A 16,940-nucleotide genomic window follows, 5' to 3' on the forward strand; every position below is an offset into this window, starting at 1 on the left:
AACACTACACACTATACAATCCAATCTGAAAGCGAGTCACGCCTGTGAATGTACCCCAGTCATCAGCTCTCACCCCGACAACGAAAACAATAGTAACCCGAGCACTGTTCAATGCTCTCCCCTTTCTTCCCAGCCTGACTATCGACGGTGTCCCATACAAACAGGAATATGCTGAAACGGTAACCGGTATCCATGAAATATAGAAGTTGAGCATTAGCAGCGGTGCTTTTCAATTGTCTTCTGTATGAGACAAGCTATTGGTAATAAAGAATACGATAGGCTTGAGTTAGTAGGTTATACTACGCGAAGTAGGCAACAAAGTGTTTCTAAAGATAGATATCTTTTGGCGGAGTCGTGTGTTCGCCTTATCAGCGAGTGTCGGGTAACAGTGAAAACGAGATTCAAACATATACGGATACGGAATAACTAAGTTGACAAGAAGCGGATTACTGCTGAGGGACATAGCTTCTTCGGTAGTGAATATGCCACTGCAGATTTGAGACGAGGTTTTATCACAAACGAAATAGCTGTTCAAAGGTAATTTAGTTTTGTTTATTTTCGGTTTTGTGTATGCATATATTTTCTTGAAATGCTTCGAGAACAAGGTCGGATACCCTTTCTGTGTGGGTAAGGATTTCAGACATATGTATGACTGGCCGTGTATTTGCTAGCTATTTTATCCACCCATGTATGTCACAAGCATGCCTCAGTGTTTGTCTGGAGTGTATATTTGTTTACCTGTCCCGGATAGGATTGAGGTAGCTATCACGCTCTGCTATTTGAACAAAAACATACAGTATTTGATATTTCATATCATTAAAGTTAATCAATTTTACCGTTACACGTGTCCATTCTAGTTGTATGTTTAATGTCATTCAGTAGGAATATTCAAATGAATAATGACATTTGTGTTGCACGAGGAATTGTTACATATTCAAACTATTCAGCATAAATGATTGCGTTATTTAATTGATGAACTTTTGTATCTCTTAACACCACCCCAATATATTAACTATGTATTTATTACGATGCATGTGAAAGAGATGTCGATAGCTGCTTTGTTGAATAAGATCCGTCATTTTAACTCTGGTATTAAGTTACAACAGAAATATACAGCGTTTGACACCCCCTTACACCTTAAGAGATTTACACAATGTCATGTATACTCATGCCAATAATGGTTGTCACCCCCTTCAATTTTTTATTGGAGAGGGGTGTGGGTGGGATGTGGGGTGTGTGTGGGGTTGGGGTTGGGGAGGGGGGGGTGACAACCATTATTGGCATGAGTATATAATTCTCAGAATTACCATTTTTCTGCCACCGCCGACCAGAGGGCTTAATGTAATATTTGTATGTCCGTTTTCGCGACATCATGGAAATGTGAAAGAAAGGCATATTCATATACAAACTGAAAAGATAGAGGACTTATTAATAAGAGCTACTTCCATGAGACAGGAGTCTTTGCTTGACCTGTAACATACGGTCCAGTTGGGTCGCATGGCGACCTTTTTCATGCGACAGTTGAGGAAGACGTTGCAATATATTACCAGTATCCGGTTACCGTACAGCTTACCCTTCAGGAACGAAGACGCCAAGGCAACAGAACACGATAGTGAGTGCGTTTGGTTTTACGCCGCTTTTAGCAATATTCCAGCAATATCACGGCGGGGGACACCAGAAATGAGCTTCACACAATGTACCCATGTGGGGATTCGAACCCGGGTCTTCGGCGTGACGAGCCAACGCTTTAACCACTAGGCTACCCCACCGCCCCAGAACACGATAGTCTTCACCATCTATGCAGTGACATAACCGTGAAGATTCGGGTTAGACTTCGTTTTCAGCAACCCATGCTTGTAGTAATTAAAAGGCTTCTAACGGGATCGGATGGTCAGACTCGCGGACTCGGTTGATGCATGCCATCGTATCCCAGTTACGTGTATCGTTGCTCATGATGTCAATCACTGGATTGCCTGGTCCATACTGGATTATTTACAAACCGCTGTGATATAGCGGGACAAGTGTAGAGTTTAACAACAAGCAGACAAGCTACGTAGTGACACATATATGTTACATTAGAGCAGCCCTGTGAGAACTCGTTGTGGTCGGTAATGTTGCTGATGTCATATTGTATTACGATGACGTTTGATGTTGTTCATGATATCAACCCCTTATTTTCTGGGCCTATTTACGAGGAGTAGGGTAGCCTAGGGTTAACGCAGTGCCACTCGTCACGCCCCGGGTCCATATGCGATCACCCACATCGGTACCGGTACCATGAGTAACGCCCATTTATTGTGTCCCCCGACGCGATGTTGTTTGAATATATATATAACTCACACTCTCTCACTCATTTAAAAATTTCATGTAGATACAAATATACTTGGAAACTGCAAGCACGGCGTAAAATAACAAAGGAAAAGCCAAACATACTTATTCGAGTCAACCAACCTCCAGTCCCTCGCTTCTTTTCTCTCTACATGTTTCTTACAGGCCTACACGCTCAGCGTACAGCTATTATCTCGTTTGAATTGGTAACGAAAAGTTAATAGCTATATGCCTGCGTCATGCCTGCTTGTGCAAGATGAATATACAAACATGCTAATTCGCCAGTCTAGCCTTGTCATCAATTTAATATATCCTCAAATTCTGATTCATTTCATTGTCAGATTATTCACGCTTTTACACACAGGGACTATTTTTATATAGATTTCCCCATAAAGCCAAGGGCTTAAAACGCAATTTAGACATCAAGGACAGTGAACGAGCCTAATACTCGAAATCTCAGTTACCTTAACAGGCATGTCTTTATTGTCATTTTTCCCAATTTCCATAATCCATTACGTCAACCTTTTCGAATTTATTCAAATTGCATGTCCGTACACTAGGGTTACTATCAAACCAACATAAACGTCTAGAGCCGGTCGTTTAGCGAACGCACACCTGCTTCAAGTGTCAGAGATAACAAAGTCGATATTTGATCGATCTGTTATCAATAAGAGAGCTTACTGCCGCCAATAGCTCACACGAGTGAGAGTTTTACTGTGACTGTATAAGTCGTTCACTGAGTGGGGCACGCCCGCCACTGTTAAGACACAGGAGTTATATTGTGTCAGGTCGACCCTTCTCTCCAGTGTGTGGGGAATGGACAACAGGCCTAGGAGCATAGTGGACGCTTCGTTTTTGTGATCACTCGGGACGTTGTTTAGACAGGTAGGTTACGTTGCCCTTAGGGAATATGAGGGGGTTCGGGAGGGGGTGGGTTGTCTAGGCTGGCCAACTGGTTCGTGTAGTTTTAGCGAGTTTGGTTCAAATCATTCAAACAATAATTTCCCAACGTTATTATCTATATACTAGTATATCACAGCTTGCTTGCTAAACTGTGACTTACGTCAAATATTAGTAACATAGTGAGTGAGTGAGTGAGTGAGTGAGTGAGTTTAGTTTTATGCTGCTTTTAGCAATATTCCAGCAATATCACAGCAGGGGACACCAGAAATGGGCTTAACACATTGTACTCATGTGGGAAATCGAACACGGGTCTTCGGCGTGACGAGCCAACGCTTTAACCACGAGGCTAACCCACTGCTCCTTTACTAACATAGACTAGATTTTAAAGTGCACCCCGTATCTTAACCCATAACCCATAGAGATAGTTGTGTTGCCGCATATAACGCTCTTAGTTATATCTTGCCTCATATGTATAATACCAGTGTACAGCTGCATCAAATGAAAAGCTTTGTAAATAATAGATAAAGCGTCACTAAAGTATTATATTGGCGTCATATATAAAACTGATTTCTTGTCATCATATAATTTGGGTCAGTATTAACGCGTTTATAATTTTAATTTTGCAACTATGATTTTATCAAATGCAAGTTGGTCAATTATGCCAATCACTGGTTCGCGCTTTTGCACGTGACTGGTGCCACCAGTGTTTAAGACACCCGGTATCATCACTATTTGACAGTGATACTTAAACACATGCTAAATTCGGAATCAGATAACGGATTCTGCCTTCAACAAAGAGTGTCTATGTCTATGAAAATAATTTTGTCATTTTATTTACAGGAGTTAGAGACATACAGTAATTCCAAACCAAAATATATTTCTTGAGATCCTTTTCGGCTCGACAAAACGAATTCAAGCTATCCTGGTATTTATACATGCATTGTTGTATACCCAGACTGATGAATCCGGAAAGTCATGTGATCGATTATCATTTCTAGGTTCATAATCTGACCCGTGAAGATTAAGGTTAGTATTGCTCTTCAGTAACCCATGCTTGTCGTAAGAGGCGAGTAACGGGATCGGGTGGTCAGGCTCGCTGTCTTGGTTGACACATGTCATTGTATCCCAATTGCGTAGATCGACGCTCATGCTGCTGATCACTGGATTGTCTGGTCCAGACTCGACTATTTACAGATCACCGCCATGTAGCTGGAATATTGCTGAGTGCGGCGTAAAACTAAACTCACTCACTTACCGAATAGTACACAGCATGTTGCATAACTGGAAGTAACGCACACATATTTCAAGGCAGGTTTTGCAGTTGTTGGGTACGACTCGTTACATTGTGGCACAGTCCTTAATGGAATATCATCCTACTTCAATCTTTAGGACAACAACAATGGACAGCCCTTAGCTCAGTGTAAGGAAAGGTTGGAACAATTCATTATATGGAGCATCTCAGACATAAAGTTAGACTAACGCTTACAATATACACTCTGATTATTATTTTAATAAAATCAAATAATTCCTATCAAATTGAAACCAGCCCCAGTGAGAAGGGAGAATGAGAACGTTAGGAAATCTACACTTAATTCATTTAGGACTTTGACATTGCAGAACGGGATGTGAGGAAGGGAAATAATACGGTTCAGGGACTGCGATACAGTCTAACATACCATTTCCAAAGCTTGGAGTACAGAAAGTAGATTCACTAACATGCATTAGGACCAGGCTTCATCGTTGTTGACAGTACATATGGACAATTCTTGTTCAAGGTCCCAGTCTCATTAAATGAACCTTTTAATTCTAGATTTATGAGTTAAAAAGGCAATATAGAAAACCAGTTAAATATGGTCAATATGCGATGACGCAACTACTCTTATTGTGGATGTCGTCCTTAGTTTTCTTGGAAATAATGAAAACCGGATCCTTCAAACAACTGATCTCACCAACGGATCTCACCATACTTGCCTTTTCTCCCTTTCCCTCGTTTGTTCTCTCTCTCTCTCTCTCTCTCTCTCTCTCTCTCTCTCTCTCTCTCTCTCTCTCTCTCTCTCTCTCTCTCTCTCTCTCTCTCTCTCTCCTCTCCTCCCTCTCTCCCTCTCCTCCCCCTCCCTCCCCTCCCCCTCCCTCTCCTCCCTCCCTCTCTCCCTCTCCCTCTCTCTCTCTCCCTCCCTCTCTCTCTCCCTCCCTCCCCCCTCCCTCCCTCTCTCTCTCCTCTCTCTCTCTCTCCTCTCTCCTCCCTCCCTCCCTCTCCCTCCTCTCCCTCCTCTCTCCTCCCTCCTCCCTCCCTCCTCTCTCTCTCTCTCCTCTCCCTCTCTCTCTCTCTCTCATTCGTTCATTTGTCCCCTCCTTCATTCATGGACACAACACATCTGTAGTTGTCTGTGTACCCTCACAAACCTACTCTGTATATAAAACCCCTTGGCATGCTTCCATATTCGGTCAGGTTTTCAGTCGGTGTGACATATTAATAAGGTATCCCGATAAGATCATATTATACGGTATATGTTTGTCCCGACAGCCGCTGTAGGTTGCTAGTGTAATAGTTCAATCGATCTTGATACGACCATCATTAATACTGACTGCCTTTCACTGGTCATTGTTACAGTCAATCGTACTGCTCCTGTACGCCATCAATACTTGTGTATGTGTAGCATTTGTGTTCTGTATGACAGACACATAGAGCCCAGGTCAGACTTAACGTCTTTAAGCAGCCACTGGTGTGTGCTCTGTGTCTAGTTTATCTCAAACACAAACTACTGGTTTCCATTTGAATAATTAGACAGATTCAAATAGCTATGTTCATGTAAAGATTTAGGCCTTGTTGGGTTACCAAGTGGTTCAAGCATTTATGGCGATTGTGTTCCAAATCTTCACAATTTGACGCTCAAGGAAAACTAACGCCTGATGCAATTGCCTGATTTTACCTGACTAATTGTTAGCGCGTTTTCAGTCAACGATTGACTTGCCTTTGCCTACACCCGCTACAGGTGGGACAGTATACGCTCAGCTTTTCGCGAACACTTGGTATCATCGCTGTCTGAAAATGGTCCATGAACACATGCTTATGATATAGTCTGAATCGTGCAACTTTCTAGTGGCAGTGGGAGGGTTTAGTCATTTGTCAGAAGTTTTGGAAGGCATTTAGAATTTGGACGAACATGAATACATGACACGTTTTATGGGTAACTTCCTCTGTTCTATTCAATTTCTTTATACGACGTTTAAAGTTTATTCTTGCTCCTTCAAGATCATTCACCTGGTTATTATCCATAATTTGACACATATCAACCCGATGGAACACCTTTTGAACTTTGTCCCCATAATACCGATAATTTAAAGGGCAATGGTTTAAACACAACTTCCTTTGCTACAGCAGTTGATAATCAGCTGATTGTGGGTTTGCATCCAAAAATCTCCATGATCATTATCCTCTGTTTTCCATTACTCGTATGCCTTGATTTCATCAATACATGTCTTGTACGGTGGTAGGACAATAGGGCCACAAGGACATAACACCCTCAGACAAAACACCCCTAGGCTAAATGCCCCCATGACAAAAAACCCTCAATGGGTAGGACAACGGGTCCTCAATGAAGAAATGCAAAAGAATACCAACAAATCTTTTTTTCATTCCCACATGAATACAATATAATATAACATTAAATAGCATATGTAATAGCACATACTTCACAAATGTAAATCACCAAGCACATAATGCAGTTGTGCAGTTGATACTTGTACTACAGTTCTTACCAGTCTAATATTGTGTCCTATACCAGTCAAAAGCGAATGCTGTGAACACCGTCACCAATAGCCGGCCGCTGGATTCCAAACTTTAAAGAAGGTAGCAGGAAATCAGCAATTTATTTAAATAATAATAGCGCTGACCATCTTAATAGACCATCTTAATAAACACCATGTTCATTGACATACCACAATGAGTACCTGCCCAACGAAATCAAACATAAGAGGAAGTGACCAATTTAAGCCAGTTCTCTGAAACAACATTTAGCAGACTTCATTCCATTGTTAAAATAACAACATCGTCACCGAGGAGCCTGTAACAACTATCAGCAGTGGGAGGAATTGCTTAGAAAACATCATGTTATCACCTGTCAACTCAAAATATACACCGAGGGTGTTTTATCCTATGGGTTGAAATTTTTGTCCTGGGGGCATTTAGCCTAGGTTTTTTTTGTCCGAGGGCTTTTTATCCCAGTGGGCTTATTGTCTGCCCACCGTCTTGTACATGTATCACTTGCATCCAACAGTAACCAATCACGCCGTCCATCAGCTGAGGGGTGGTGGGGTAGCCCAGTGGTTAAAGAGTCCGCTCGTCACGCCGAAGACCAGGGTTCGATTCCCCACATGGGTAAAATGTGTGAAGGCCATTTCTGGTGTCCCCCGGCGTGTTATTGCTGGAATACTGCTAAAGGCGGCGCAAAACCCAACTCACTCACTCACATCAACTGAAATACTATTTACTGAAGATATCACATAAGCTGGTTTATTCACAAAAGGTTCAGAAAAAAATGTTCTCATTGGACTGGTGAAATATGTATCCATGTTATTAAATGGATAAATTAGGACTGACGATTCAGCGAACGTGCACCCACTATATGCAGCGTCCAGAAGGCTGTCAACAAACAACTGAGGTAGAAGTAATGCCAACAAACTGCTGTTACGTCGGACTCGTCAGTTTCCATCTGCTTAATAACGTCATAATCACAATCTAGTGCGTTTAATAAGCTTAAGCGGACTTAACCCGGTGTGGCCATCTAGAGTAAAGTCTGCTCCATATGCTTATGTATCTGGGACAGCACATAATCCTCAATAACACAACACCCCCGTGCTGTTAAAACTGACATGATCTTATTGACCCGTTAATTCGTTTGTATTTTGCCACTAATGCTAATGCGTAGTAATCCTCTTTTATTGACAGGTGTGACCTGAGCTGTAAGATCTGGCGCTGGACGGATCGACGTCTAGATCTCGATTTACTTCAGACACCTCCTGCACACCTCAGCTTTCAGTAGCCACGGATGTACTGCGGGAGTTTCAGTATTCACCGATGGTGCGTGTTCAATAGACGTTGGTAAAAGGAGCACATCCCGCAAATGAAACGTCTCTGTGAATCGAAAAATGAGGATAACCACTGATGCATTCTGATGGGGCAGATGAACGTGTTGATCCTAACGGTTCCGTGATGAAGAGGATGTTGATCAAAGATTACCTTGATTGAGACGCTGCTTGTTCACCCACCTGCTACCCAGATGGTACAAATGTCTTTGGAAATTGGTTGATTTGAAATATTTGTAAGTTTTTAATGACTTGACAATGCCTGCCAGAGAAAATCCAAGTTACAGCAGTTCTCGTGTCCAGCGGGCTTACCGCATCAACAACATCGAGCAGAGCCGTCTCCATGGGAAACTCTATCTCCTGGAGAAGCAGAAGGTCCACCAGGTGAGGCTGACCAATCAGGACATCAGGATGGTGTCCGTGTCTTTGGACTACATCCAGAGTTCCAGTGGGAAGAGTCCGGAAGGAATGTCCCCCGAGAAGGAGAAACTGAAATCCGAGTCCGAGGACGAGTCTGAGGACGAGGACAATGAGCCCTGCTTTATGTACGGAGAAAGGATCGTCAGTAGACGGGCTAGAAGGTTCAAAAGACCTCAGTCGGCGATGGACAGGAGTAGTAATCGTAGAGAAAGTGTGTCGTCTGTTGTGTCTGATTCCCTGACGTCACTTCCGCCCCGACCGCAAAGCAGTCCCTCACGTCGACTTCCGGCACTGACGTTGCAGCTTTCAAGCTGGGACGATTCGGACAGACATTCGGATTCTGGTTCCGAAAGAACTGATATTTCTGGCCGCGCTACTCCCAAGTATGAATGGGAAAGAGATACATCTGACATTACTAAAAAGATTCTTCGAGCGCAAGCGGCGAAAAGAAGGGATCCTCGTCGAGCCCTCCCCCAAGCTATTCGTAGACATAGCGCCTTTAACGACATGCCTTCCTCCACAGTTTCTCTCTCCCCAGCTCCGTCGCGATCCCCATCACCGAATCTCTACCCTCCACGTCGTTCATCTGCGTCACCGTCACCGGGACGAAATGCCGGACTGTCGGAGATCCTTAACCAAAGGCGTCCAACGATGTCCGCAGTCGATTGGCGAAACCATCTGACTAGAACTCAAAAGTCGCCTATGTCTATAACGGCGGCTAGACAGATGGCTAGAGACGATAAGATGAGGGAGAATGAAACCGCCCGCAGCAGGGTACAAGTTAGAGTGCAGAGTTTCATGAAAGATTACCCAGTACGGAGATCCAACGCTGCCTCGTAACCCTGCCTACGACAACGTAAACGACGTAAGTTGTTTTGGACATTTAGGAAGTGCTCAAGGAACATTGGCGGAACGTGACTGTGATGTTTATACGTACAACTTCAAGGGACATAGTAACTGCCACCCTCGATAAAGCAGTGTATCGTGACGCATATCTATAATGATATATACCCTGGACCCGTCGTTTCTTTAGAAATTGACACGCCATCTATCTTATTATCTTTGCATAAAATTCCCCTCTTTCAATGAAATTGTTTAATTTGATATTTTGTAATTCAGAACAAATGTGAAGTGTGTTAGTCAACTGGTTTAAGCTCTTGCTCGTAATGGCAAAGTCCCGGGTTCAATTCCCACATGGATATAATGTTTGAAGCCCGTGTCCCCGATCGTCATATTGCTGGAATATTGCTAAAATCGGCATAAACCAATCCTCTCCCATTCAGAAAAAAAACCTGTTAATCGGTCCAGGGTGTTTATCAGAATAGAACGAAGATGGAATACCCTAGATGATCGATTAGGAATTGTTGTGAGACCTCGTGCTTCCAATTTCTTCCATCCGTGAGCAGATTGAAAGTTGTATACTACGACGTCCCGTGGTGTCTTTCTGGTACGCTCTTTACAGTGGATCATTTCCATGGAAACAGTACCCTTAGAGGACAGACATACGCCACTTGATATCATGTGCAGGTATATATTGTTCAAGTTATGGCGGTTCCTGGTTATTCTGGAAATGGCTCATCAAATTTTAGGCTATGTCCATCAATTTAATAACCATTGCAACCTCTTTTAACTAGTAATCAAAATATTTGACGAGTTTTTGTCGACTTGTCAGCGATTAGTACAGACGGATGTAGTGCTACTGAAGATTTGCAGAGACTATAACGTTACATTTAATCAAAATGTAAACATGGAAACTGTTGTGAACAAACGTTGGAGTGTTGTTTATAAAGTGGATTTAAAGAGGAGTTTTAAGAAATTTCTGGACGAACCCGTGCCGGAGTTTAGCACTTATGGTGAAATAAATATATTACAAGTGATCACCTGGCATTTGAATGGTTGACAAATTATGTTTGCGTTCATGTTTCCATAGAACCGAAACCAGTACACGTATTGCTCTCTGATATTGAATTGTAAACGTAACAGCTGTTGAAAATAAGTTTATTACTCTTGCTTGTATGTACATTTTCACCCGTTGAAAGAAGAATTATTACTATTAATTAAGCATTAATGTTTAATAATAGTGTCTACAAGTGACATGCTACATATCGACAGTTGTACGAATCCTTTCACTGTCAACAGAGAGCTTGAGGTCTTTTTCCGCAAATAGGGGCGGTGGAGTAGCCTAGTGGTTAAAGCGTTGGCTCGTCACGCCGAAGACCCGGGTTCGATTCCCCACATGGGCACAATGTGTTAAGCCAATTTCTGGTGTCCCCCGCCGTGATATTGCTGGGATATTGCTAAAAGCGGCGTAAAACTAAACTCAGTCAGTCAGTAAAGCGTCGCTCGTCAAGCCTAAAGACCCGGGTTCGATTCCCCACATGGGTACAATGTGTGACGCCCATTTCTTTTGTATCCCGCCGTGATATTGCTGGAATATTTCTTAAAGCGGCGTAAAATTAAACTCACTAGCCCACTCATTTTCGGCAAATATGCATCACCAAGTCAATCAAACAACCAAAAGTGTAGCGTTGTTTAGTTACATATTTACCATGTGTTACACTATTTATCATGTGTTATGTTGTGCCATGTGGCAAGGATACATCTGTCTCGTTGATCGCATTGTTCATTTATATAATTTATATGTATATTAATTGATATACTTCAAAATAAACAATATCATGGTCATGCCATTATACCATCTCAATATGATATTAGTATTTGTGTATTATTGATATTTTGTTTTATTAACTACACGTCCCACAATCATGTGTCGATTTAGATATTTTACGTAACGTTAAAGATATGAGCATGCGCTACCACCTCCAAACATCCAACTTCTTGTCACATCATGAAATTGTGATCTTCTTACCCTTTTCGGGAACACCGGGTGTCATCGCTAATTTTCCCGTGATCCATTCATCATATCATTATTTCCCATCCTTATATAATCTGTTGGCGGTGGGGTAGCCTGATGGTTAAAGCGTTCGTTCGTCACGCTTAAGACCCAGGTCCGATTCCCCTCATGGGTTCAATATGTGAAGCCTATATCTGGTGTCCTCCGCCGTGATATTGCTGGAATATTGCTAAAAGCTGCGTAAAACCATACTCACTCATTTATATAATCCGGAATTTGTTCGGCAGGTAATTGAGATTAATTATATTCACACCTTGACGTCTTAATTTGACACTAGCATGGGTAGTAGATGAGGATGTGTTAAGTTGTCGGCTTGTAGCAATAGCCTAACAGTGATGGCGTTCCTCGGCGTAATGTTGCTGCAGTTTTAGTTGGAACATCATAAAGCGCCATTACTCTGGCTGAATGGGTCGCTGTTGTACGTTTGAATGCACTCATGCAATCCATCTTGACACTTTAACTTGTGAAGCCGGGGCAAGTCTTTTCGTAAATGCACGAAGCAGAAGTTTCATTTATGTAAGCAGGACCTGTATATTCAACAATTGACACGTTCGGTCGTGCCAAACACACATTGCAAAACAGTAGAGTCGTTTATTATTCAGGGTGTGATAAAGCTCATTTACAGTTCGTATTTCTGCGGTACTCTCTCATTTCGACAACGGCACATTTTGCCTCACTCAGTCCAAATATACTACATGTAAAATTACATGCTAACGTAACACCTAAGAGTGAGTGAGTGGGGTTTTACGCCGCTTTTAGCAATATTCCAGCAATATCACGGCGAAATAGGCTTCACACAATGTACCCATGTGGGGAATCGAACCCGGGGTCTTCGGCGTGACGAGCGAACGCTTTAACCACGAGGCTACCCCACCGCCCCTAACACGTAAGAAAGGGACAAAGAAGGAAGATAGGGATGGGGGTGGGTCTACAGGTCTCTAGTATCATATTTAAAGTCATGTCGTAGAGTTCCGATGCCATTATGGCAGGTATGTATGACTAGGGTTCTAAAAGACACTTTGGTATCCAACTGGTCTTTGACTGGATATATAGTACGGACGAGGACGATCGATAGCACTGCCTGACTGGTTCTTTTGAATGGAATCATTCAGCTGAAGTTGGGCAAGAGTTGTCTCCCTTCCCATATTGTAAATACGGGCGTTAGATCAGCGTCATTATATCATAACATTAAACTGCAGTCAGCTTTCAGAGAATATTTCCACATTATTCTATATAAAAATATAACTGATTCGAAACTTTTAGAAATTCAAACAAGCATCAAATGTTTGTTTGCACCGCAATGTGCGTGAGTTTCAGAGCGGCATTGTCTGCATCACTTCAATACTACTTTTACCCTCATGTGAACTTCAAAAACCTTGAAAAACACTGAAATATCATGAAAATCATACACACACACACTCTGTTACAGAGTACAGAGACTACACGAAAGACGGAATTAATATTTAAGGTCACATCGGCAGTATTTGCGCTGTGTAGTTCGAAACTTGACGGGGTACACAAACACGGCTTAACCAAGCGTTCGAAGCGCTCGTACAATATCCGTAGCTCCCCTAGAAATGTTCCGGCGGGTCGAGATTCGATTTTTCGAAATGACCGAATGAACGTTGAATGGGATTTAGAATGAATCCGTCAAAACATATAATATAATAGTGGCTGATGGCGTGAACATGAATCGATCAAGACGTGTACCAGGCCAAGAGACCGCCTCCCTGGACCGGCGTGTGCAGTCAGATATGTTCCAGCTATACGACTGCATTCTGTAAATAATCAGGACCAGGCAAATCAGCATTTGAAATTATGAGCATCGATCTGTGCAGTTGTTATGCGATGATATGCATCAGCCTAGTGAGCGGTTTTGACCACCCGACCCTTTAGATCGTCTCTTAAGACAAGCATGGGTTTCTGTAGACCACTTCTAACTCGGATCTTCGCAGGTCTCTTGGTCTTGTGGACCGTTTAATCCGGAAACAGAAGATCGGCGTCATACGACGTCATACGGCGTCATACTGTTGCTCGGCATTAAGATGTTAAAACAAGGAATAGATGATTTGCATTATACTTATCAGAGAGGGGTACATACCCGTGAAGATCCGGGTTAGAATTGATCTTCACTAACCCATGCTTGTCGTAAGAAGCAACTAACGGAATCGGGTGGTCAGGCTCGCTGACTTGGTTGACATCGTATCCCAATTGCGTAGATCGATGCTCATGTTGTTGATCACTGGATTGTCTGGTCCAGACTTGATTATTTACAGACCGCCGCCATATAGCTGAAATATTGCTGAGTGCGGCGTTAAACTAAACTCTCTCACTCACTGAGAGGGTTACAAGCAGCCAAACAGGAAAAAATCACAGCAGTATTACGAATAATATTTTACGGGAATTTATACTTTGCACAAGTTCATATTGTACCATGAACCGCGATCACAGTTCACGTATCCTGTGTTATTGGTAGCACCGTCACAAACACATGCAACGGCAAATAAATTATTCACCGACAAAATTAATGGGAATCAAAAAGTAAGACACGGAGACAAAACCATTGTTCATTATTCATGTTTACTCAAAGCACATCTGTACTTAAAAACATACAAAACAACAGTGATTGACAGATAAAATATTCTACGCACACTAATATTTAAATAAATAAGGTCATACGGAAATCATAAACTACTCTGCCTGTAGAGGTCGCTCTGACGTAACACAGATACACGCTTCAACTGTCTTCACATAAACTTAACAGACGTAACAACAAGTCAAAGCACAGTAAACATAGAACTCTTCGATTTAATTTCGTAATTAAAAATATAATACTTTGTGTTTGTATTTACTATATACTGAAATGTATCAGATAATATGTAAATGAGGCACGTGCTGATCACGTGATCCAGCTGCCGAGCGGAAGGGTTGTTGATTCTCATTGAGTTTACTATGTCTGGAGGAAGTCTCTCTTTGACGATGCGTCTGATACATGTCGATTATCTTCATATCGTAAGAAAGGGTTCGTTGGACGTATGTGTGTCAAATCTTAGTTCTGTAACACCTGTTCAAAAGCTGCAATTGCATATATCGCTGGATAGGTTACACAACCAATACCTGCATTTTAAAAATTCATCGAATGTTTTTAAACTCGAACGCCATGATGTCATATTTGAACAAAACGTTATCGAAAGTCTGCCTTAATATCGGATCTCCCTTTAGTCGAAATATCGAAATATGGAAACACATATTTGATGTTTTCCTTGTTGTCTGAATCATTGAAATTCCATTGACATCCGTAGTTCGAGATAATCGGAGAACAAATATTAGCGTACAGCGATAATAATGACAGACGTGATGATAATGTTACGTCCTCTTGCTCGTCATATCCGGGGCATGTTGTTCGAGTTCACTCAGCAGGTTTCGATCTTTATGTGAAATCTCTCAAAAATGACATTTTTATAACAATTTGAAAAAAAACCGCGTCCAAAATATTATTCAAATGATGTTAAGACTATAAATACAATGGACAGGTATAATATAAAGTACAAAGTTAAATTGTTTTGACACGTAATGGCTGCCTGGTGTGTTTGGCTGTCTTGGGAGTTCGTCGTGATTACTTCTGGGTCCAATTATTAATGTTCTCTAGTGACCATGTACGGAGGCCAATAATATTCTTTCCATGTTCAGAGATTCATAATATTCTCAACTGTTCTTGATCAGAGACCCATAATATTCTCAAGTGGCAGTGTTCGGAAATCCATAATATTTCTTCTGTCCATGTTTGGAGAGCAATAATATTCTCAAGAGTGTACGTTTCAGAGACTTATAATATCCTCAACTGTTTATGTTCGGAGACCAATAATATTCTCAACTGTTCTTGATCAGAGACCAATAATATTCTCAACTGTTCATGTTCGGAGACCCATAATATTCTCTACTGTCCATGTGTGGAGACCAAAAGCATTCTCAAGTGTATATATTCCACGTATTCGGAGACCAATAATATTTTCAAGTGTATATGTTCCGAGACCAATAATATTCTCAAGGGTCCATCTTCGGAGACCAGTAATATTTTCAAGTGTCCATGTTCGGAGACCCATAGTCTTTTCTTGTGTCCATGTCCGTCTTCGTTGCACCGCAATGTAACATTTCGTTCTGTGCAGTACTAATCAGTACAACGCTCATTAACCTGACATCTGTTCAAAATATTTCGCTTACGTTTGTAGCTTTTAACACCTCTCTACACAACCAAACCCTGCTATTCCGGACGGTCCCCCTACAAAGGAAAGCGCACTGTTTAACACATGTTCGGAATAAGGAGTAAAGTTATATGTATACAGGTGGACCAATTGGGCAGGAATGGTCCGGGCTCGTGTGATCCGTTCTAACGGTTTATCTGTGTACTGTTATACAGCAGATTATTCTTCTGTAACCATTTTTGGTGGGTTCTTGTATTATCCCGTCATTCCACGGTAACATGGTTGTGTTTTGTTAATATTACACTTGGTAGCATCTCCTTCGGGTCGTTGTGATTCGGTATTTGGCATTTTTGTCTCCAGGAACCATTTCATTTGGCGTCCGTTTTCAGTCGTATGACACAATTTGTCATTCAAAACCGTACATACATCGATATATGTCCATTAACTTGAAGTCAGATATGCGGCCATTTTGTCCCGTTTTATTACGTCACAGGTCACGCGAGATGACCTCACATCTCGCACGGATCTCGCGAGAAGCTGCACTAAGACATACCAGAAGCAAGCATGTTCACTTTTCCTAAGGCAGTATCAGTCGAGTTTATTTCTTCCAGTCAGGGCCTGTCTCTGGACGTCATGTTTTCGTGACGTCATTAGTCAGCAGTTCATAGGCAACACATGCCTGTCACGTGTACAAGGCGGGATTCTCCGAAGATTTCCGACGACACGCCGGGCATGGTCGGGTTTTTCCGGCCCTTCCAAGAGTTGATCGGGCAAGATAATCAGAACACCTGAAATGTAAATATCAAGACGTTACCCAAGGGTTATGAGTTATTAAAATCTAAAAATGTCATAGTGTCAAAAGTAATAATTATTAGTCACATTACAAAATAAGAGAGGTAGTCTTTGGTGTTTCTAACTTTCCAATCACATCTTTACCAACAATCTGATCTGATCTACCACAGCCCCTACCCAGTGACACTCAAATGGACATAAATTTACATCTCACTTGCTACCTATATGTCATAGGAAACTATTCTTTATCATAATCTAAATCAGCATCTTAAACATCAATTTTCAGCGATTTTCTA

The 16,940-nt window shown here is 41.8% G+C and overlaps 2 protein-coding genes across 2 annotated transcripts in view; one reads left to right on the plus strand and one right to left on the minus strand.

Moving 5' to 3' along the window:
* Nucleotides 1-419: 419 nt before the first annotated feature.
* LOC124259119 lies at nt 420-10,986 on the plus strand. The gene is made up of 2 exons (XM_046693213.1): nt 420-537; nt 8,180-10,986. The coding sequence occupies exon 2, from the start codon at nt 8,575-8,577 to the stop codon at nt 9,574-9,576; it is 1,002 nt and encodes a 333-aa protein (XP_046549169.1). The 5' UTR covers nt 420-537; nt 8,180-8,574; the 3' UTR covers nt 9,577-10,986.
* Nucleotides 10,987-14,211: 3,225 nt separating this feature from the next.
* The window catches only part of LOC124259138 (43 kDa receptor-associated protein of the synapse-like), a 43,549-nt gene continuing 40,820 nt past the window's right edge, over nt 14,212-16,940 (minus strand). Inside the window, exon 6 of the mRNA XM_046693233.1 lies at nt 14,212-16,640. Coding sequence (XP_046549189.1) covers nt 16,535-16,640 — 106 coding nt within the window. The 3' untranslated portion in view covers nt 14,212-16,534. The remainder of the gene's footprint in view (nt 16,641-16,940) is intronic.

The sequence above is a fragment of the Haliotis rubra genome, unplaced genomic scaffold, assembly GCF_003918875.1.
Source record: "Haliotis rubra isolate DU_JTF1 unplaced genomic scaffold, ASM391887v1 Scf71, whole genome shotgun sequence".
Classification (NCBI taxonomy): domain Eukaryota; kingdom Metazoa; phylum Mollusca; class Gastropoda; order Lepetellida; family Haliotidae; genus Haliotis; species Haliotis rubra.